The 23,958-nt window shown below is 37.5% G+C and overlaps 2 protein-coding genes across 5 annotated transcripts; one reads left to right on the forward strand and one right to left on the reverse strand.

Annotated features, from left to right (window-relative positions):
• Window positions 1-1,974: 1,974 nt before the first annotated feature.
• Window positions 1,975-5,785, forward strand: LOC21396540 (aspartic proteinase Asp1). 3 transcript variants are annotated; one of them, XM_024164968.1, is made up of 10 exons: window positions 1,975-1,997; window positions 2,150-2,558; window positions 3,459-3,576; window positions 3,704-3,930; window positions 4,019-4,252; window positions 4,458-4,596; window positions 4,689-4,883; window positions 4,978-5,050; window positions 5,136-5,223; window positions 5,309-5,785. In XM_024164968.1, the coding sequence occupies exons 2-10, from the start codon at window positions 2,371-2,373 to the stop codon at window positions 5,424-5,426; spliced, it is 1,380 nt and encodes a 459-aa protein (XP_024020736.1). In that variant the 5' UTR covers window positions 1,975-1,997; window positions 2,150-2,370; the 3' UTR covers window positions 5,427-5,785. The 3 variants fall into 3 exon arrangements, with proteins under 3 accessions (XP_024020736.1, XP_024020735.1, XP_024020737.1); XM_024164967.1 differs by lacking the exon at window positions 1,975-1,997 and adding an exon at window positions 2,013-2,046; XM_024164969.1 differs by lacking the exon at window positions 1,975-1,997 and having other exon boundaries at window positions 2,028-2,558; window positions 5,136-5,242; window positions 5,343-5,418.
• Window positions 5,452-22,074, reverse strand: LOC21396541 (kinesin-like protein KIN-7C, mitochondrial). 2 transcript variants are annotated; one of them, XM_024164966.1, is made up of 26 exons: window positions 21,483-22,074; window positions 21,206-21,303; window positions 20,889-20,978; window positions 20,502-20,554; window positions 20,227-20,292; window positions 20,099-20,152; window positions 18,788-18,847; window positions 16,052-16,130; window positions 15,637-15,704; window positions 15,311-15,373; window positions 15,049-15,153; window positions 14,515-14,619; window positions 14,267-14,374; window positions 14,041-14,187; window positions 13,581-13,763; window positions 13,252-13,422; window positions 12,896-13,132; window positions 12,177-12,317; window positions 11,977-12,099; window positions 11,588-11,638; window positions 11,435-11,482; window positions 11,026-11,316; window positions 10,098-10,844; window positions 6,310-6,399; window positions 6,056-6,112; window positions 5,452-5,800 (listed from the first exon to the last, which is right to left on the reverse strand). In XM_024164966.1, exons 1-25 carry the CDS (start codon window positions 21,764-21,766, stop codon window positions 6,092-6,094), a joined length of 3,483 nt encoding a protein of 1,160 aa, XP_024020734.1. In that variant the 5' UTR covers window positions 21,767-22,074; the 3' UTR covers window positions 5,452-5,800; window positions 6,056-6,091. The 2 variants fall into 2 exon arrangements, with proteins under 2 accessions (XP_024020734.1, XP_024020733.1); XM_024164965.1 differs by having other exon boundaries at window positions 5,452-5,830.
• Between the last annotated feature and the right edge of the window lie 1,884 nt (window positions 22,075-23,958).

A 23,958-nucleotide genomic window follows, 5' to 3' on the forward strand; every position in this document is an offset into this window, starting at 1 on the left:
AAGATTAATGACATGGATGTCTTCCAGCCCAAAAACGTAATGTCCTACGAGAGAGGAGAAAAAAAACAAAGGTCGTTTTTTTTTTTTTTTTTGGGTGCTTAAATCAAAACACAGAAAAGATGCTTTTTATTTTTGGGATCAAAACAACAAAGCTGCCCCAAATGATGCCCAAAGAAAAAGAAATCACCAAAATTAAATAATAAATCAAGTAAAACGTGGGACCCCTTTGGTGAGTTGCTTTTCTTCATCCACGAAATTTTCCCTTTTTAAAAAAGAATAAAATCCACACTTGGAATGACAAATTTACCCATTTTGAACGAGAGATTTCAACGTGAAATGAAAGGCGAACTCATCAGTGATTCCTACTTTAGAACCCTACTCAGATAATATGTTATGTAATGTCAGGATGTGTTGATACGAGTAAAAATTGGGTTTATTTTTTGAATAGAATTGGATCGTATCCTCTACGTTGAGAAATTTGTTAGAGTGATTATTTAATAAAATAAAATTAATAAAATGATATTTTTTATTTTGTATGCAGAACGTAAAAAGTTATTGTTCTTAGTCGTTTCATAATCATTTTTACAAATGACAATTTTTAAAAAATTATTTTAGAAATAAAACTTTCTTATTGAGTCATTTTTCTAGTGAGTCTTGAGATTTTAAATGAACAGGATAAGACGAGATGATGTTAATGTCCTTTAAATTATGTTATTTCTATTAAATTATTTTCATAAATACTCCTTAAAGTATATACCTTATTTCAAAGTATCCTTATAATTTTTTTAAAATACTTCAAAATACCCCCTCAATATATGAAAATTGATTCAAGACAACTTCTCCATTCACTTCCTTCTATTATTTCAACGAAATTACTGACGTGACATTAATATCAACACAATTAAAACATATAAGTAAACTTAAAAACAACGAATCAGTAATTAAAAACAATTGTTAAAGAAATACATAATCTAAAGAAAGTAGGCCGGTGACGGCGCCAACCCAAGTTTACTGTGTGGAGATGTTAAACAAGTGGTGGGATGAAACGAGAAATTCCAATGAAGATTTGACCACTCCGCCTGTATTGTCGTCGATAATCCATGTATTTCTGTCTAAATTCCATCAATTTGGTGTTCGAATTCAAATGGGTCTTCACCAAATACCTTATAGTGACTTTTTCTCTTTCTTTTCTCAAATTAATCCCTTCGGATGATTGCTTTCTGCAGTAGTTTTTGTAAAATTTTGTAGTTTTGAATCATTTTCCATATATTAAAAGGTACTTGGAACCATTTTAAAAAATCAAAAGACATTTTAAATTAAGATACATATTTAAGGATATTTATAAAAATAATAAATTTCTATTTTATTAGTGAAATATCAGGATTTTTAAAGGAACTATAAGGAGGTATTTAATATGCAGTAATCTTAAGGATAAGAATGAGAATCTGTAATATTACCATGTTTGATACAAGAATTATAATTCTTAGATTCTCAGAAAAGTGATTATCATGGGATTCACTTTCTCTCATTTTAAGGTAATTTGAATACCACCTAACATGGTGTTATTTAAATTCCCAAGAATCTCCAAATCATGAAAATCTTATTATTATTATTATTATTATTATTATTGTTATTATTATTTTTATTATTTTTATTATTATTATTATTATTATTATTATGAATCTTCTTCCATGCGAACAATTAAATATAATAATATAATATTCTTGAGAATTTAAAAAAGATTTATGTATAGAATAAAACATAATAATATATTATTCATAAAAATTACATTACCTTCTATTATTTTTTTGAGAATATAATTTTTACTGATTCTCACGTACCAAGCGTAAGTAGGTAAAGAGTGGGACAACCATCAATGCCACTTTTATTCAGCAAAAAATAAAATACAATAAGATAAAAATAGAAGGGTGAAATGGACTTTTCACGTAGTTTGTTGACAGTCAACAGCGTTCTAGAACGGGTTTTGCGCGGTGAAGGTACATATTACGACACTTCCGAGGAAGGAATTCGGCAACTCTCTCCTCTGTACTCTTCTTCCTCTGCAAATATTTCTTCCTCCTTATTCACTGCACTGAAACTTTCCTGTTTTTCTTTATTTTTTTTTTAATTTTTGTTTTTCTCTCTCCAGAACGCGTGGATTCTGTCACGTGCGTGTCTCCGGGGCTAGGGAACCAGACACGCCCACTAGACTTCCATACTTCCCACTCCAACCTCCAAATCAGCTCACAGAATCAGCCACTTTTTTTTTTTTTGATTAATTAATTAATCCTCCACATCTTCTTCTTCTCTATAAAAGGCTTAACTTCTCTTGTTGGATTTCTCATCTAAATCAACAGCAGAGGAGAAGAAATGGGTGGTACTGAGAAAATGAAGAGAAATGAATTGGTGGTTCTTTTCTTTTTTCTCTGTTTCTCAGCGACATTTCAACGCTCTCTCTCGGCCGCCAATCAGCCTCCTCCCAAGAAAAAGCCAGCCCAAACGAAAAAGATTGGATCTTCAGCCGTTTTCCCCATTTACGGAAATGTTTATCCTCTTGGGTACGTTGATTTGGCCACTTCCCTTAGGGATATTTTGTTTGATGATGGTCTTTTTCATAACTTTGTCTTTTATTGATCCTTTGTTTCTGTTACATTATCTATCTTTGTTTTATGGTTGAACTTTCCATATTTTGTTTTATGATGGTGTTTTCATAAATTTCCGGACAGACCTTTTGAATAAAAAAAATGAATTTCCTAATTTGTTTTCATTAATGATGGGTGATATTGATTATTGGATAATTCTTTTTACAACTCAAATCATCTCATATTTTATTATTTTAATATTTTTTTCATAAAAATTTAAATTTAATTTTTTTATTATAAAATTTTCTCTTATATGTATAATTATACTTTTTTTTTCTTATATACGTAATTATATAATAATTTAAGTTGAGAATTTGAGTGGTAACACGAATAAGTATAATCAATTTATTTGACCAATGATGATTTCTACCTGAAAACTATCATGTCTGAAAAAGTTTAGCCAGTAGCCTTTTCTTTTAGACCTTTTCTAACTCATTCGAATATTCCAAAGTCCTCACAGTAGTTGCTCTAGAAGAAGTTGAAAGAGTCACTGCCAATTGATGTCTTTTTTTTTTTTTTGCCCCAAAGAAAAGAAAGTATATGTTCCGGACCTTGCTTTTTCCTTTCTTATCTTTCTTGAAAGAAAAATGGTTCATATTACAAAAAAAAAAAGGTTTGATGACACATTATGAAGCTAAAACATAAATTGTCAAGGGAAAAAAATATGAGACATTAACAATTATTTCGGTTTTATACTTGTAGTACTTTGGCACATGGTGGTGATAAAATATTTGGTTACGTTTGTCATTGCCATTTCTTGGAATCACAAGAAATGAAATTTCACAAATTGTCTGCATAAAATATTGGTTTCAACAGGTACTACTCAGTGTCTCTGAAGATAGGAAACCCACCAAAGGTTTACGACCTTGACATTGACTCGGGCAGTGATCTCACTTGGGTCCAATGTGATGCTCCTTGTACTGGTTGCACCAAGGTAATCTTTATCTTTCTTTATTTTTCTTAAAGAGATTTGAAACGACTAAATCCGTGATTCTTGTTGTTCTCTTTAGTTTTCTGATTAAGTGCTTGTTTGGGTGTGTTTGTGTATGTGCATTTTGCAGCCGCGTGATCAACTTTATAAGCCCAAGAACAACACCATGCACTGCGCTGACCCGATTTGCTCTGCCATCCATTCATCAAATAACCACCCTTGCAAATCCCCGACCGATCAATGTGACTATGAAATCGAATATGCTGATCGTGGATCATCTTTCGGGGTGTTGGTTAGAGACAGCATTCCACTCACATTCAGCAATGGCTCAACTCTTGGTCCTCGTTTGGCCTTTGGGTCGGGATTGCTCTGATTACTCTTCCTTTTGCCCTCTCAATTCAACATGGAGTAGGGAGTAAATGCTAATGTTTTCTGTTTGCTTCAGGTGTGGATATGATCAGACATATGGCGGTCCGGGAGCACCTCCACAGACTGCAGGAGTGCTTGGCCTTGGCAATGGCAAAGCCAGTATCTTGTCACAGCTAACTCAAATGGGTCTAACTCGAAATGTTGTTGGCCATTGTCTTAGCAGCCGAGGCGGAGGCTTTCTCTTCTTTGGAGATGATTTTGTTCCTTCTTCAGGAATCACATGGACAGCCATATCACAAGATTACGTGGAGTGAGTACTCCAAACCCCTTAAAACATATCCAAACATAATTTTCAATTTCACATGCTGTTGATTTTGATATGATGTGCCGTTATTGAGATGTGTACGTGTTACCTGTCACATAGAAACCTATAGATATACATATGCATTTTTTGCATATATAAACCGCACAGTAATCTTAAATTTAAAGGGAAATTCCGCATTCCTACCTTTCAGTAAACACTACGGATCAGGACCAGCAGAACTCTATTTTGGTGGAAAACCTGCCGGCATAAAGGGCCTTGAGGTGATTTTTGACAGTGGGAGCTCTTACACCTACTTTAATTCTCCAGCTTATGAGGCCGTGGTTAACCTGGTAAACAGAAACCGAAGACGACATAATTACTTTATATACAGTATATTTATCAACTCTCTGAAGGAAAGCTAAATCACTTGTGCATGTCTCAGGTGAAGAAAAGCTTAAATGGAAAGCCTCTCAAGGACACGGCCGAGGATAAATCACTGCCAATCTGCTGGAAAGGCAACAAAGCTTTCAAATCTGTCCAAGACGCCAAGAAATTCTTCACGCCGTTGGCGCTGAGCTTCACCAACTTCAAACACGTTCAGCTGCAGTTGCTACCAGAAGCTTATCTTATAGTCACGGTGAGCTATCCAAACGGTTGTTTTCCCTTTTGCCATTTGGTTGATTGAGATGAGACTTTTGGGAAACATGGCTAACGAGATGTTTCCCTTTCAGAAACTTGGCAGTGTTTGCTTGGGGATTTTGAATGGCACTCAAGTGGGGTTGGAGAATCTCAATATAATTGGAGGTAACACGTTAATAATAGTTACAACGACATGGTGTTTTTTAGGCGTTTCTGCTTCCTATGACAATCTGATTTTCCGTTTGTATAGACGTTTCTTTGCAAGAGAAAATGGTGATTTACGACAACGAAAAGAAGCAGATTGGATGGGGCCCTGTAAATTGCGACAGGCTTCCCAAGTTCTGAACCATCACCTTCGTAAGTTACTTTCTTTCATCTGATTTTGCGGAATTTTCTCACCCTTTTTCCCCCTGTTTTAAACAGTGTGGATGCTGATCATAATGGAGCTTTTTCTCAGCCGTATGCAGTGAATTTCGGTATAGCAGCGGAGAGCTGTCCTGCAACCCGAAGAAAGCTACGACAAGAGCAACACATAAAGTGAAAGGAAAAGAGAATACTCATACCAATAAAAGGAAAAAAGTAGGTTTATGCTATTATATGGGGTCGATGCATACATATGTTGGGTACTTAGGTGATACGAGGTTTTTTGGAATCCTTATCCTCCTCTATAATCTACGGGGCAGGAAATGGAGGCTAGTATACCATGCACATTACAAAGCAATAAAATTTTTGTTAAAGAGGAACTTTTATGTACAACAATTGCACTCCTATCACTCTTGACTCTTTTTGCTAATACACTCTTTGACTTCTGTGGTGGAACTCTTTTTCTACCGCCAGACGTCCAAATTTACTTGCGAGAAAATTGCATTTCCTTGGTCATCTTCGACAAATCGTTCTCAGTTAATACCTCCCTGACTGTACAAAAAAAAATTAACCGCTTAGTACCTGCAAGACGTGCAAAGAAAGTACATTATCATTTTGAGACGCTATTAAAAAAAATAAAAAAAATGCTTGGTTGATTCTGGCCTAAGTGAAGAAAGATAATAAAGATTGTCATTATTACAAACCCATACCGTTGATGCAAACAGGTCTAATCTTTGTTAATATCTAGAATATATGAAGATTATTAATGCTATGTGCTAATGAATTAGGTTAAGGATCAAGACCAACCTGCGATGTTAGTTTGGTGGTCAACCAGAGGCAACGCTACAACAGGCGGCTCGTACACTGCATTAAATTAAGATGGTCAATATAATTATCTCAACCGGAGATATTTTAAGAATTATGTCAGTGCTAGCTAAGGGAACTCAAAAGAGATTTGAATATCCAAATGGAACAAGAAGCGCCCAACATTTAGACTGGTATAATTTGCATTCAGTTTTGCACCATTAAGCTCATTGGAAAGAAAAGAAAAGAGAAATCACCTTTGCGTGGCAAATTTTTGTAATAGCATCCACATGGAAATTCTGCAGTTCTTCAAGAGTCGCCACATCCAAACCGGAAATAGCGTCACCCTGAACATTAAACTTTTACCCTTGAGATATTTCCACTGCAGTTGTAAAATTGAACGTTTATGATGCACTAGTACGTCCAATACAGATGGTTTAGTTTAATTATAAAAACCAAAATTCAAAGAAACTTTTATTCTAGTAACCAACTTTCAGTTCCAAAGGGCATTATTTGAATGATCAGCACCAAAAGTTCCGCAACAGTGTGTGACCCAAAAGTTCCAAGACCCTGTAGTCTAATTACTGCAAACTCCTACAATTCTACGTCTTCAAATTGTGATAGGACTCAGAGAAGAATCAATTGGGATTAGGGCTGAATTATGACTTACTGTTATTATTCAATCAACAGAAATACAAATTCTGACCTACAATTCGAGAGGTAGGTCAATCTCTCCAAAACTCCTAATTACTCCTAATAACTTGACAAAACTCAGCATAAACCTAATTACTTGCTAATGCCCTCTTTATACTAAAGCCCTAAATCCATAAAACACCCAAAAGACTACACTGCCCCTGCCCTCTTATTCCCACGTCTAACATAAGTAATTATGGGCCTAACATTACTCCCCTCCCAAAACGACACCTTGTCCCCAAGGTGGAATTCAAGAAATTGCTGTTGAATTACTTCAAATGGCTCCCATGTTGCCTCGTAATCTGGCAAGTTATTCCATCTAATCAGCACCTCCTTATGACCTGTTGCTCCCCGACGCACGCCTTCTAAAGCGGACGGTTCCATCACCACTTCCATATCCTCTGCCAATGTTGATGGTAACGAAGAAGATGATGTGTGTTCGCCGATCGCCCGACGCAACTGAGATACATGAAAAACTGGATGAATCGCTGAAGAGGGTGGCAACCGCCAACTTCCATCTTTCTTCTTGACCAACAGAATCGGGCTTGAAAATGGACTCACACTGGGTTGTATAATGCCTGTGTCCAACATCTCCCTCACCCTCTCTATTTCATCCTTCTGAATTTGTGGGTACCTGCACAGCCTGACACTGATAGGAAGAGTTTCCTCTTTCAAGACTATGGCGTGTTCATGGCCCCGCTGTGGAGGAAGACCCTGTGGCATTTGAAACACCCCCTCAAATTGGTCTAGGAGCTCCTGTATCGGTTCCGGTACCTCCTCAGCCGTCTCTGGCTACCTTCCCTCAAGACTCTTCAGCCGTCTCTGGCTACCTTCCCTCAAGACTCTGCAACTCCACCAAGAATCCTCCCCCCCCCATCCTTAATCGCCTTCACCATGGTTTTCAATGACACCAAGGTTCGGCACAGACTCGGATCGCCTCTCAGAATTACTGGTTGGTTTCCTACCTGAAATTCCATACTCAACAGCTTCCAATTCACCTTCATCGCTCCCAACGTTTGAAGCCACTTCATCCCCAAAATCACTTCCGTGCTTCCCAAATCCAGGGGTAGGAAATCGTCTAACACTTGAATTCCCTGGAGCAACAAAATCACCCCCTTGCAAATTCCTCGGCTCGTTTCTAACACTCTGGTTACCAAGGTCACCCCAAAACTCCCAGTGTCAGTCAACTGGAGCCCTATCTTTTCCACCACGCGGTTGGAAATGAAATTGTGTGTGGCCCCACTGTCAACTAACACTACCACATCCTGCTCTCCAATCCTACCTTTAATCTTCATGGAATGGCTCGGTGTGAACCCCGCCACTAAATTGAGCGACACCTCAGCCACATCTAAATGCAGGTGTTCTTCCTCCATCAACTCTTCTTCAGCTGCTTCTCCGCCTTTCCTCGTCATCACACACAGTCAGGACTTGTAGTGATCGGTCCTTACATCGGTGCCCTGGGGAAAATTTCTCATCGCATCGAAAGCACAACCCCTTCGCCCTCTTGTCCTGAATCTCTGTCTCAGGGAGGCGCTTGAAAGTCCCTCCCCGACGTACCCCACTATCCCGATCCTTTTGGGTCTCTCTTTGAAATCCCAACGTCTGAGTTTTCTGCCCTCCTGGTGGTGCGCTGTTTTGGTATGAAAAGCCGACTGTGTTGCTCCTACTGACCCGCACCGTTGCATTTTTATCCGCAATCATTTGTGCCAACTCCATCGTCTCTCCTAACCCTCTCGGTCTCAGCAAATGTAGCACCGCTCGGATCTCCGGCTTCAGTCCCTTCATAAAATTTCTTTCCAACACCGCTTCTGAGATTTCCCCTAAGCGACCCGATAGCAGCTCGAACTTTTCCCTATACTCCATGACTGTCTTATCCTGGATCAGGGAAAAAAACTGTTCATGTAGATCTCCCTCTTGAGTGGCTCGAAATCGCTGCAACAACCAGTCCTTAAATTCACCCCAAGTCCTCAATGATTGCCGTTGTTCTCACCATTGAAACCACGCAAGGGCCTTTCCCTCCAAACATAAAGCCGCCGCCATCATTTTTTCCCTCTCTGAGAGTCCATTGATGGCGAAATAGCGTTCTACCCTATGCACGCATCCATAGGCATCCTCGCCCTCGAAAATGGGCATTTTCAGCTTCCGTACCCTAGAATCCGCCCCAAATTGGGTATGCCCGGTCCAATTTCGCGCCATGGGAGGCCGCCATCCTCCCGATTCTCCTCCATTCTCCATAAATCCGGCAGACCCAGCCCCAATTCCACCTTGCCCAGCCGTGATTCCGTCATACCCGCTCCCCCTCTCGCCGGAAATTCCTCCTCCCGGCCGTACGCCCCCAAATCCACCCTGCCCGGGTCCGGATCCGGCCTGCCCAGCCCCAAATCCGGCCTGCCCAGCCCCAGATCCGACCTACCCAGGTCCCGAATCTCCCCACCACGGCGCTGAAACACCGTGCCCAGCCATCCCCAGCCCTGGCGCGCCCCATGGCGGTGCCAAAACACCAAATCCCGTCGCCCCAAACCCTAGGCCGCCTCCTCCAGCCGCGAATCCTTCAGATCTGCCGCGACCCAACCTCCTCCACCGCCCCCAACGCCGGGAAAAGCTCCTCCAAGTTGCGCGTCACCTGGGCCGCCCTCTGCGCCAACAAATCGGCCACGTCCCGCCGCCTCTGGCCGCGCCAAACGGGCGGATTCCAACCCTCCTCCCTCTGCGCCGTCGCCGACCTCGGGTTCCGTACCACCGGACCCTTCTCCCGCCGCGCCGCCGTGGCTTGCCGCTGCTACCGGTGGTGGGTTAAGTTGGAGCTCCGTTAATTTCAGCAACATGGCTTCAAGGGACGAAAATTGTTGTTGGACGGTGTTGAATCGCTCGTCGATGGTGGTCTTGAGCAATCAAACCTCCGCTTCTAAATTCTCTTCTAGCGCGTCCACCTTCCTCGCTGCCATTGTCCCAAGAATTCGCTCTGAAACCAATTGTTATAACCCTTGAGTAGAACTCATCCCCAAAAGCTAGCTTGTAGGGAGATGGTGCTCAAGTGGTTATAAACCCACATGCTAAGCCCATACTTAGCAATGTGGGACTCAACTAGGATCCTAACAAATTGCATGGGTGTTTATCATACGACATTAGGTGCAAACGTGAGAAAAGAATGAACTAAACCCGAATGTACATGTTATAAACAGATAGATAGCCCACACAATATGATGCATACACACTCAAAGCATATACCATGTAAAATCCTTTTGCCACCAATAGGAAAATGTATACTGACAACATGCAAAATCCATTTAGACATGTCTTAAAGCTTCTCACTACTAGAGGTTTGCTAAAAGGGGGACTGCAATGTGCATACCTTCAATCTAGAAATATAGCTTTCTAGCTCTTTGGCTCTTTTCTTTTCTTTTTGATAGTTGGCTCTCAACTCGTCTAAGACACCCATCTTATCCATGTTTTTGCAGATCTCATCATCTTTATACATATCTGAGTGGCCATTGGATGGCAGAAACCCATTTCTAACTCTTGAATGCGAACCATCCGCTAAATGAATCACTTCGGACGGCACATCCTCAGCATTGTTGCTAGACTTTCTCAACTTTGCAACATGCACCCACATATTTGCAAGCTCATTTTCCAAGTCTTCTTCGTGTCGTTTTGCTTCATCTAGTCTTCTCCTCAGATCATCTTCTATTTTGTCTCTTTCCGATAAGGCTTTTTCAAGTGCAGCTTCTTTCTGGCATCTTGCACTAAGCTCCTTCTGCAACTCCTCAAGAATAATTCCCTCCTCTGGCTTTTTAGAGCGGCCATCAGATCGACCCCTATTTATAGTATTTTGCTTAAAATGATATAAATTAGGACTCTGAGAAGAAGTTGACCGGCAGTGACCCTCTTTTGCAGCAACCAATTCACCAGTCAGCTTCGCATTTTCATAAGAAAGTTTGGTTACTTCCGCAGCCAAGTTTCTGAGTTCAACTGCTGCAGCCGCAGCCAACTCTTTAGCATATGATGCTTCCTCTGCCAGTTTCATATTCTGAACTTCAAGCCCGTCCTTTTCCTCAGTCAGTCTAACCCGATCTTGTTTTAAGTCCTCCATCTCAGCAGCCTATGGAAAAGCGACACATTAGGGAACTACTTGATAACAAGGAGAATATGATAGTTTTCACTTGGTAAAATCCAAAAAAAAAAAAAAAACAGAGAGAGAGAGAGGAGAAAGATCATGTAATAGTAAGACAGCATATTGGATTCTCCAACAGAAAAAGATGACTCCAAAGAACCAAAATAACCTGCATATAAATTTGGGGATTGAAGTTGCACTCTTTCGAGTCCTCAAGGGATAATACTCTGTTCAAGCTCATGACGCTTGTTGGTGTATTTTCATCAGCATATGCTTCCCCACATGAAGTAACCTTGCTTTCTCTGGGGTTCTTTTTCAACAGTTCATCAGAAAATATATCGAGTGAAATAGCACCATTGTCAACAACTGTTTGAAAACTACTTGCACTTTTCTCTGATAAAGAACTGAGCTGTTGCCTCAGCAGAAGAATAGTCTCTTGCATCTCAGCATTCTCTGATATCTAAAACAGAAACAAATAATAAAATATCAACAACTCAGTTTCAAAAATAAATCAATAAATAAACAAAGCAATCAACAAGTCAAGAATAGAGAGAGGTCGTGCAGACTTGTAGCTTTACCTTCATTTGTAGTTGCTCTTGTAGTATCCTATTATCTGCAGACTTGATCTTGAATGCTCAACACAAGACAGAGAGATCAAATTAGTATACTATTTTTGGCTTCTGATATTGAGTTACCATTTTTATGGCTGTGAAATAAATATGAAAACAAACCTCCAGCTCAAATGTCTTTTCAATTAGCTGTGTGGTAAGCTTGGACAGGGCCTATACAAAAAGCATAACAAACTAATTAGAAAAAAAAAAAAAAAAAACAAAATATTGTGTGTGTGTGTGTGTGTGTGTGTATAAATTGCTATAGAAAACTTGGAAAACAGGTCATGGTTCATGGTGGATGATATTGAACAATCATATCATCGATAACATGCCAATACAAAAATGTTTCAACAAAAACCAGCCACGATAGATGAAAACAATTATCTAAGTACCTTTATGAAGTAAGGAATGATAATATGATTTTAAATAGAAAAAACTTTTGAAGGGCATTTGATTGAGCTAAGGAAATTATGACAATGGTGTCTTCCTATGAGAGCAACTAAGTATACCTGAGACAACTCAATGCTGTTTGTATGTGGAGTCATCTCAAATGATCCAATCATGTGTTGCTCCAGAATCCGTATTTGAAGCTTCTTTTCACTAATTCCATCCTTCAACTTCCGCATTTTTTCCTGCATTTATTAAGATGACTATCAAATACTCACCAACACAAAATCATATTTAAACAATATACCAAAGAGTAGCTCACCTTAATATGTGAATCTTCAGGGTTGATAGCTGCTTGCTCTGACAGTCTTTTAAGAGAACTTGTAGACAAAGCCACCTCTCCAGCTAACATCTTCACTTGTTCCCGGAAAAGGTCCATTTGATCTGTAATGGTGGTCCCACTCTGCAAGGAATTCATTAGCACGAAAGTCATATTGACTATTTGACACGAAGGCTACATAAACCACCAGTGATCTAATTCTTTAAAATAGGCACAACAAGCTAGAAAGCAATATCTTCTGAAATAGCAATTCAAGAAAAATAAATAACACAGAGAATTCCAATACACCAAGGCTTTGATGATGTTTATATTTCCTTAGAGAATCAGAACGTTGTAATCCCTCGCATCATTATTTACTACTTAATTTTTATAAACCACAAACAGTAAAATATAATTTTATAAAACAAAAACAGCAAAACATTACTAAGCAAGGCTTAAAAAGTACAAGTACAGAAACTAAGCTCTGTAGTGATGTAAGGCTTAAAAAGTACAAGTACAGAAACTAAGCTCTGTAGTGATGTAAAATACACAAACAGACAATTGTTACATTAGTAGCCTTAAATGTATGATATACTGATTCCAAGCGCATGTCAACAAGAGATACCCTCCAAATACCCGAGTTCATAGAGTTTTCGCTTGTATTACATGAGATGGTTAGCTACACAAGCTAGCACCAAAAAGCATACAGAATCTTTTCTTACCGGTGGCAAACGACGATCTCCAACTGCAGCACTAAATAAATCACCTGCTTGAGTTTTTTCTGGAAATGAGTCAACACTGGTAGAATCATCTCCCTTGTTACCGACTGATTTTCTTCTTCCATCTTTCATTTCAGTGAACATGACTCTCTGAGAAGATTTAGAACGAGATGCAGTAGAGCCACTTGCTGAGCTCTCACAATCAGTACTGGGTGATAACCCAGCCATATTCTCAGGTTTCTGAAAAGACAGCAGTTGAGCTTTGTTAAGTTAAGGTTAATCACTGTAGGTATGAACTATTATCTATTAAACCAGAAACGCAAAAATATATCGAGAATAAATTGAAGTAAAGAATGTACTTTCAGTTTAAACCAGTTAAGCATTCCACGCCTTCGGTTCCTTTTGTAATCTTTGACCAACTCATCTAGACTAGTCACGTCATCCCTAACATCCAATGGAATCTCAGACCCATAGCTTCTAGCATCATCATCTACCATGTACTCCCGCTTTTTATCTGGTAAGTATGCCAGCTGCAATGGAAAAGGGATCTAATTGTAAGTCTCAAGGTGAAAGTATTGCTAATGTATTGAAACTATGAGCGGTGACAAATCAATGTGAATCTAGAATTACTTAAAATGCAATGCAACACACCAACAAGGTTCTTAACTAATGGAAACACTAATCACACCTCATCTTCCCCGAAGGAATGCCTTCGTCTATGGCCAGGTTGTTCAGAAATGTTTGTTGGCAATGTATTCTTTGTTGACACCAATATCAGTTTGGTCAATCGCTGAATTCTCCCCATCAAAGCTGCCTTGGCTTCTTCCTCCTCTTCCAATCTCGACTGTAGTTTAACCTGACCGGCTTCCAGCTTTGGCATCATAAAATAGCATTAATTAGAAACAAATAGCAAGTCAACAGTACAAGGGTATCCAAAAAGAAACCAAGTTTATGGGGAAAGCAAAATCTGTCTGCAAAGGGGAAAAGAAATAACACTGTAGCATTACAGAAGACTGCATCTTAATTCACAGTACCATATTACCGTGAACCTTGTTGCTTATACTATCTCGTATTTTTATGCTAATACTTTTATATGTCATACTCAGTATACTAGTAATTATCAGATGTCAGTGACTAGCTCCACAAACCTGCAGCTTCAGATTAACCAGATCTTCTTGAGTAGATGCAGCGACATTTGGATTCTCCATCATGCCACGCTTTAATTGCTCAAGCTCCTGCTTCAAGCTGGAAATTTCTCTTTGATACTTTTTGATGAGAGACTTTTCATCCATAATCTAAGAGGAAACATTAAAGGGGGGAAAAGAATCAGCATCCATTAAGCACATTGTCCTACTAATGACATTTGAGACTCACCTTATTTTGAGAAGCCTTTATTTCTACACGTTTGCTACGATGTGCAAACTTCAGTGTGTTATGTGTCTCCTCACTATTGCTAGAGGCGGGAGTCACTGTGCAAATAAGCTACAATGACATAAGATCATCTCCCAAAATGAGTAATACGCCAAATATTTAAAAACATACAACAATTGCAAAGAGAGAGAACCGATACAGTGAATACTAACTCGACAAGACCGTCTGAAAGTTTCTAGCATAATACTTACAGAAACCCGTCCATGACCGCTAAGGGATGACTGCAATAGACGGGTGAGTTTTGAATCTCGATACGGAATATGTGTTGCTTTTCCATCTGTCAGTTTAGAAATCACCTACACCAAGAGGGAATCAATAATAAATAACACAAACTAAAGAAGAATTACCAATATTGAAAAAGACTACAACAAATAAACATTGGAAAGATACAGTCCTCATCAATTCATTATACATGATGAAAAAACAACAGTCAAGCAAGCTTTGCCAATCAGACTACCAGAAGTACAAAAAAAAAGCATCCAATTTTATTGTCATAAGTATGAATCAACTCTAATACACCCAACCCATAGAGGATTATATTAGACTCTGCAAAGCTTCAAGCATATTGTTATTAATTAATGAGCTTGAAAGTACAAATCTTGTACTAAGATTTATTTAAGTTTACCATCTATCAAAGCAATAAAAAATTTAAGGGGGAATAATAGGTGGGACTTTGGGAATTGCTTATCGTCCATTTAGGACAAAAGATAATTGATTAATCTTACGGTTCCAAGGGTAAGTAAGCTTTTGTTGATGTATGATCCCTCTTTTCTTCGTAATCCAGTTGTTTCAGTTTTAGAACTTTCAGAACCTGCAAGATCGATTAAGTGCTGCAGAGGAAATCTATATTAATATAGATCGGAGCACCACAATGCAATTAAATGAATTATAAAAAAGAATGTATTCAGGTGAACCAGACAATAAGGCGGGGTCCAGGAGAATAGACAGCAGACCATATTTAAAATACAAAGACAGGAGAGATATTACCAACTGGGACAAGGTCACGTCTTCTTCACTGTGATCTTCCCCGTGCAGACTGCTTTCAATAGTCTGAAAGATAATTGTGCATCAGCACCAAGCATAAGTTGTATTAATACAAGGAACTAGTACTTAATTCAGCAAGAATACTCAGCCAGAAAACATTCAAAACCAAAGCTTTAGAACAAAGTTCAAAACTAGTATGCCAAAAAGAGTAATGTTTATTTCTTAAAAAGACAACCAAATCATGAGTTAATACATTATTTAGAAGTTCAAATGGAGCTAAGTCATCGCCTAGAGACGTTCTAAATTAATCTAAGAAAGACAATAATTACCAAGGTGAATATAGTGTGGCTCCGACTACTAAGTAGATTGAAATTATTAGAGCCCACGTGCCTGTGCTCTGCACATTAAAGGGACAAAAAAGACATGTTAAGAGGTGCTAAAAAAAGCTGAAATTACATAAGGGAAAAAACAGGAAAAAGATCTAAAAGAACCAAATTTAAAGGGAGAAAAGGCAAAAAGAACTGGGAGAGAAAGCGACAGAGAGAGGGAACAAAAAATACGTTCATAATCATACTTGCAACAATAGTTATGAAAAGAATGAGGTCAAGGGGAACAAAACAATGTTTCTATTGAGAACATGTAGCCAAATATATGAAAGATTGTCCTTCAGCAAATCCAACATAGAAATAACAATGTTTTCTTCAAGCTTAATACTAGAAAACAGAAACCATAGAATTTACTTACCCTCCCCGGATGCTATAAGTGAAAGAGCATGAGCAGGTGATAAAACAACTTCTTCTTTTATTCCTTCAACGTAGGTTCCCTGCCAAAAGACAAACTATTCTAGTAACAAAACTTTGCACTTGGCACAGCAAATAGTCTAGGAAAAGAGAACCATGCAGACACCAGAAACAGACAGGTAAAAAAGAGTTTCTGAAGCAGCTGATCGGCAGCCTTTCTGTAACGCCCTCCAGAATTAAACATGTTTAATTATGCTAAATTATGAGTTATTAGTGTGCTTAATTTGACTTTCTCAATTAATCAATGAACTTTATATTATTTTTAGTATTTATGATTTCACAATAAAAATTTTTGAAAATACACTTAAATTTTAATGCATTTTCCTTTTTCCCTTTTTCCTTTTTTTTCCCTTTTCTTTTCTTTTTCCTTTTTTTTTTTTCTCTTTTCTTCTTTTTCCTTTCCTTCTTTTCCCTCCCGTAGCTCCTCTCTCTCTCTCTCTCTCTCTCTCTCTCTCTCTTTCTTTGTTTCTTTTCTCTCTCTCTCCTCTGGTTTCTCCCACCGCCGCATCTCTCTCTCTCTCTCTCAGCTTGCTGGCCAAGACCCACAGAAACAAAACAAAAACAAAAACGAGAGAAATGGAGAGAAACAAGTTTCAATCACTTTGAGGTAAAGATTTCTTGAAAACCCACACTTGAATTTGAGTTATTGATTTGAAATTTTGAAATTTTGGTTAGATTTGAATAATTTTGAGTTAGGGTTTAGATTTGAACAATTGTTGTTAGAATTGAATTGAATATGAGGGTTTTCAGTTATTGAACTTGTTGAATTGATTGGAAACTGGTTTTGATGATTTTTGGAGAATTTATTTTGAAATTGAACTTGAATTGCAGGTTTAGCATTTTTCCTATTTATACCGGCATGCTGTCGAAATTTCTTTAAAAACTTGTTTTTAAGCTGAAATTAAATACGAAACCAAACCCATGAATTGGATTTCAATTTTTAAAGAACCCCCAAACTGAATTATAAAATCGTTTGTGAAACTTGGATTTGAGTCAAGGCACACTAATAAGAAACAATTAGACATGATTGAACTTAATTCGTTTTAGGAATGAGAAATATATCCTAAGATATTGCTTTTGTGATAAAGCTAGTGGAGAAGGTCAAGTATTAAAGCTTTAATGCTATGTTTGGTAGGAAGGAAAGAAAATAAGATAGAAAAGAAATATGAAAGTGATGAAAAATAGCAATGATGGAAAGAAAATTGATTTTCTTATATGTTATTTGGTACGAGAAGATGGAAAGAAAATGAGCTTACCTTCACTTGTTTGGTATTGGAAGTTAAATTGGGAGGAAAGAGAAAATCTTACTCGTAAATTACTTTTATACCCTTAAATTTTTTGCTTGGACGTTGATGGAGAAAATGGTAATTTAGTAACTTTGCTCACTTTAATTAGTTGTCCCCATTTTCCATTCCATTTTCTGCCCACTTATTGAAAGAAGAAATATAGTGGGACCCACTCCTTAGTTTTTCCACCTAAATTTCCTTTCCATCCAAACTTCCTTCCTACCAAACATCTCAATCTATCAATTTTCATCCTAAAATCCCTCAAATATTTTCTTTCCTTCCAGTTTTCAATCATACCAAACAGACTGTAAGGAAAGCGGAGGTTAAGGTGACGAGAAGCTAGCTACAGGTTTGACATCCGAGAGGTAGGATATTCTTCTCATATCTTTGTTAGCCTGTTTTAAAGTGTTTTGGCCAAGTAATGTTTTCAAAAGATAAGGATATGTTGATAAAGAAAAGTACTTTCAAGACAATAGCTTGATTTTCGCTATTGATCTCATAATGGATTGATTTAAGTTTTTAATGAACATTTTCTTAAGATATGGAGATCGTATCTTGTGAACTGGTAAGTCCGCTAATAGCCTATATAGGATATGGAGATTGTATCCTTGGGGGCAGAACCCGAAATCCGGACGGGCGACTACAGTGGTGTTAAGGCCTTGCTTTGGTCATAAGTAATTTAATTACTTAAATTACTTGCTGGTTGCCTGTAATCTGGAATTTCAGTTTATTTACCTTTCAAAAAAAGATTGTTTGGTTCCGAATGATTATTTCGGGCCTGACTATTTCATTTTATTCACTTACTTATTTATTCAGTTTTATAAATCTTATCCTACTGAGTCTTTCGCTTATTTTTCTATGTTTCAAATGTATTTAACCCCACCCAGGCGACGCTAGTAGCAGCGCATAATAGGTGAGGAATTCAGTTCTAGAAGAAAGGAAGCGGTGAAGCATTTTCCATCTTACTCAAACTCATTAAGACATGTATTAATTATGGATTGTAAAACCCTAAACTTTACTAGACTGTGATTGATGTCAGTTATTTACTTTTTTGTATTTAATTATGTATGCACAAGTATAACCCTGTGAATGCCGGAGGTTGACTTTTGATGTTGATCTTAACAGTAATTGTGTTTTGTAAAGTCCGTTTCATTTTTTCTTAAAACTCGATTTCGTTAACATAGCGGGGCTTATTTGAAAATACCTGAGTGTTTGGGATTTGAAATTAAATTTTGAAATGTTAACGGTTTAATCACCCTCTTAATCAAGTTTAATTTCTAAACAAGTCTCTACGTCACTAACTCTTGTTTAGGGGCGTGACACTTTCAAAGGATAAAAATAGAAACGAGTTCAGACTTAAAGACTTTTATTATTAACTTCCTTTATTGATTCACCTGTGAATCTTCTCGAATTCGAAGATTTTGTCCTGTTGGATCCAGCAAATCGTTTATAACCTGGACACAGTAGGTAGATCCAAGACAACTTATCAGTATAAAAAATTAAAAATTAAAAATTAAAAAAAAAAGCACCAAACAAAATAGATAAATCGACAAATAAAGCAGCATATGCTTCGTCAATGTTCAGATTTAAGTGTATCAACAGAAAGCTACAGATTAAAAGATTGAATAAGTACCTGAAAATTTTGGGTCAATTGGAAAGTGTATTAAAAACTAAAACACCATTTTAGTAAAATATCATTCATGTTTTTACAGCTTATAAATAAACACAACAAATAAAAACTTTTAATCTTTATCAAAATAAATAAAATTTGTTAAGAAAACGAAACAAAACCAAAAGAATAAAGGAGAACATTGAACCCTCAAAAACGACCTAACCAGCCACGGAGCTAAAATATAGAGCTAAATAGATTCTCGCAAACCTATTTGTAGAATAATCTTTAAAAAAAAAAAAAAAAAAATCACCTTCAAGTGAAGGAATACAGAAACCAAAATTACAGTGAGCAATATATCATTGGTTATTAGCATCGCCTTCTTTTCCACCTCATTTTACACCAGAAGTAAAGAATTTTGAACCATTCCACTGTCATAGCTTTACAGGTTCCCTTGTCCTGATATTTTAGGTTGTAAATTAAGAAGGCCAAACTAAACCAAGTTTCGATCTCCAAATGAGCTTTTGGTTTTAACAAACTCTTTGACAATTTTCCTTGATAATCTTAACCAAAAGAGGGAGAGTAGAATGGCTGAATTAAACCCTCTTCAAAAGTTTAAATTCCTTAGGTTTTCAAACCCCAAATGAGTTGAAGCAATCTTATTGCATGTAGATTAACTTAAAATTCACTTGACTATAAATTTTATTTTAGGACTAAAACAATTCCATACTGATGCGATCTCTTGGGATATGCAGGTACTCTACAAGTCCGGGCTTGTACGACAAAACTGCAAATACTGATGGATTAGGTTTTCAAACCCCAAATGAGTTGAAGCAACCTTATTGCATGTAGATAAACTTAAAATTCACTTGACTATAAATTTTATTTTAGGACCAAAACAATTCCATACTGATGCGATCTCTTGGGATATGCAGGTACTCTACAAGTCCGGGCTTGTACGACAAAACTGCAAATACTCATGGATTAACATACTTTGCCCTTAAACTACATGATACCAAGTGAAATCCTTTTGACAAAATATAGCCCCAAGTCCCCAAAAAAGATATAGGTCATATGGAAGTTGAGAAAGTCTAACCTCATTGTAAATTTCTAAATATGAAACTCGTAGAAGAAACTCTCGCCTAGGAGTCTGAAACATAATGAAGAATGTTACGATAGAGAATGGGGTAACAACTTACGAATAAAGTTAAAGTAATCCATTACCTCCTGTATAATGCCAAAAACATCCTTAACTGCCAATGGAATGATTCCAGGTGACTTTTGCTCCCCCTGAAGTACAAGAGAAGATGTAGAACTTCATAATTTTTAGTTTGCAAACATTTCACACAAACAAAACATGTATAGCTCCTCTAAATCTTCATATGAACATAAAATAGTAGGCAAGCAAACTAACGTAGATGAGAAAGAAGAACTAACAAAAGCGGACACAAGACGAAAAACTGAACCAGAACCAGAACTGCGAGAAGCTTAGAACTTACATGCATCGTGTGGGTTTTTCCACTACTGGTAACGCCATATGCAAACACTGTACCTGCAGATATGGAGATAGGCAGATAGCCAATGACAAAGTTGTAAATTGTGTGGTGGGATTATGCGTATATTTTTGTATTTTACACAAGATGGGCAAATTAACAGCATAAATTGGATTTAGATGGGAAAGAAATTACGCCTCAACTAAAAGTTAAATGTGCACCTTTACGAAGGAAAGAGACCTATGCCTATGTAACTACCAAAATTATGGGGAACACCCCAAAAACAACGAGACTGGAAAAGAAAAAAAAAGGTGATCTTTCCATTTTGGATACTGATATTAGATACTCTTATAACAAAATACATTATTAAGAATATGCGACTGTGTTAATTACCATTAATTCCTTCCATGGCACCACAAACAACATGCTGAGCAGCAACGTCGTAAACATGGCGTGTCGTTGTTGCTGGACCAAATACCCTATCTGCATCAGGAAGGAAAAAAAAAAAAAAAAAAAACAGAAAAACACTCGTGAGCAATCGAGGATCCACATCACAAGATCTAACTACTTAGAAAATAAAATGTTAAATGCAGCTTCAAAACTAATTTCCACACGACAAGATATCATTTTGCAAATACGTATCAACAGAAAAGGCAAAGAAAAGATATGTATATAAGGACAATTGAAATTTGAACATAAAAAAGACTAACCAAAACCATAGGAAATGGAAGGATTGTACTCATTCCTCACTGTATTATCTCCGTCCGCGTACCACGCTATCTCGTCCCCTTTGTTAATCTCTCGTGGACTGATTAATTCACATTCACATCCCAAATATCACCATAATAATCAAGTCAAATAAGGCAAACCAGAACAAAAAGTAAAAAGCTCGAAACCGTCAGCAGCAGCTAGCTAGCTGACAGACCAATGACACGCAGAAAAAGCCAAACCGACAAACAAGGAGGAGTGAAACCGACGACGGAGTACCTGAGGGGACGGAACCTGACGGTGACGGTGACATTCTCCTTGGCCTTGGCGACGTCCTGGCGGTCGACGGCCTGGATCGGAGAGCTAGGGCTAGCCGACGTCGCCGGAGAAGCAGACAGCCTGGACGGAGGCCTGGACGACGTCGTCGAGGAAGGCGTCGAGGGGCGAATTCCGGCGGATTTGGAGGACGTCGACGGCGACGGCGCCGGGGACTTCCGAGAACGGAAGGGCGAGATGGCGGAGGAAGATCGGTGCGACCTGGAGCTGGTGCCAGCTCCGAACATGGTGTAGAGAGAGAATGAGAGGAGAGAGAGAGAGGGAGAAGTGGTTGACGGGTTCACGTGCCGGCCAAGGTGAAGCGCCAAAGAGGAGAGAAGTGCCGCCTTGGGAATTTGGACCCTCTGTCTTTGGGCATTTGGTGCTCCCTCCAAAACCGAGACTTTCTTTATTTACTGTTGATTCTTTGAATTTTGTCTACGCCTATGGCCCGTCTTTGTTTTCCAATGCGCTGTAATGTCTCTTATGCCCCTACTCGATCTCACTTTTCTTACGGCTGTTTTCACCCTTTTTGGATTTTTCCTAATTCTTTTTATTTGTACGGAACATTCTTAATTCTCAAATGAAAAAAGGAGCTCCTTCACTCGATTTATAATGAAATGTTTGTTTCAGACTTTAGTTAATTATGTATAATATTTTTTTTATAAAAAATTTAAATTTTAAAAATTAAAATCATGTGATTCTAAATTTATGAAACAAATATCTCATTAGTATTTTATTAAAATTGAATTAAAAATTTAAAGGTTCAATTTGATAGTGCTATAAATTTTAGAAAAATTATTGTTAACTGTGCTGAAAAATAAAGAGTTGTTACAAAAAGTAACTAAGTGTTTGAGAAACTGTAATTATATAAGTATTGATTCCATATGTATTATAAGTATTATAAAAATTTTATTAATTGTACTTCAATGTTATTGCCGCACAATCTAAAAATCAAAATTATTTTTAAACTATTTTTAATTTTAATTATAAATTCTTTAAAAAAATTTTAAAAATCACTTTTTATGATTTTTATCAAACACTAACTTTAATTGTAGATGACTTGAGAATTAATTTGAAGCTCTAAAAATCACTAGTAAATATATCCAAAGTGCAACCTAGAATAGATTGGGAGGTTCAAAAATATGTATCAAAGATCAACCTAGTTTTCCATTAAAAAGAGTTGCCCAAACTAATAATTGTTTATTTTATAGGAAAAAATACATATTTGTAATTTAGTCTTAAATTTTAATTAAAAATGCCTTCTAAGACCCGTAATTATTTATTTTATAGGAAAAAATACATTACGTTTCATTTTTTATAGAATTATTTTCATAATTACCACAGAACCATATGTTATATTTCAAAGTGTTTACTAATTTTTTAAAATGGTTTAAAAAATCTTTTAATATATAAAAAACAGATCAAAATGCTTCATCTGTGTATTTTTATCTATCATCTAACGGATTTACTGAGTTGACAATCATTTTAATATATTAAAACTTAATTAAACTAAAAAATGGATTAATTATTAAAAAATTAATTAAAAAAAACTATGAAATTCAACTAAAAAACATCTGAAATTATTTTTCAAAACCCACCCAACTTCTGAACACCAAATCAACCTCTAGCCCTTCCTTCGACGGCGATTGCCCATTCTCCCAACAACGACCAAGCTTTGTTGCTAATTACACCGACAAGATTTTGAAGTCGAACTCTAGCTATGGCACAATCAATGGTTAAGCAGTGGCGTCAGATTGTTGATGCCCAAAAGCCCTGTCTCCGACTCGAGAAATCACTCCTCGTTGCCGCCATTAACAATACCTTTGTACTATATCTGGGCTTCGGTGAGGGGCGGAATTACAGGGTGGCTTCACTGGGTGGATGGGTGGGTTCGCAAGGGTCGTCGCGTCGGAGGAAGTGATTCGCCAAAGGGGGCGTTGCAGACGGATGAGGGATGGCTGCGACGAGGCTTGAGTTCGCGAGCGGATGAGGGCGGTGGGGCCTGGGTTGCGCGGCGGCGGTGGGTCTTAGATCTGGTTTTTTTTTTTTTCCCCTTTCCAGATCTGGGTTACACAAGCTATTCAATGGTCGCAACATATTACCAAAGCTTGAATGGTTGAGACGTAACTTCCTCAAGCATAACTGCTCAACACAAAGAAAAAAGCATTAGGATGGAATTTCCTCTGTGATTGAATAAAGGACTTGAACATGAGCGTATGATGGTAGATCTTCGAAAGCAGAAGAAGACATTCCTATTGGGTTTTTTGGTTTTTGAAATAAATTAGTTGTTTTAGTTAATTTTTTAATTTTTTAAAACTCAAATTTTTTGTATTCATTGTTTCTAACAAAAATCAAGTTTATGATTTAATTAAAATTTAATATCTTTAATTAATTTTTAATGGCTAGCCACGTTAGTAATCTGTTTGAATTATAGACA

The sequence above is a fragment of the Morus notabilis genome, unplaced genomic scaffold, assembly GCF_000414095.1.
Source record: "Morus notabilis unplaced genomic scaffold, ASM41409v2 Scaffold1379, whole genome shotgun sequence".
NCBI lineage: Eukaryota > Viridiplantae > Streptophyta > Magnoliopsida > Rosales > Moraceae > Morus > Morus notabilis.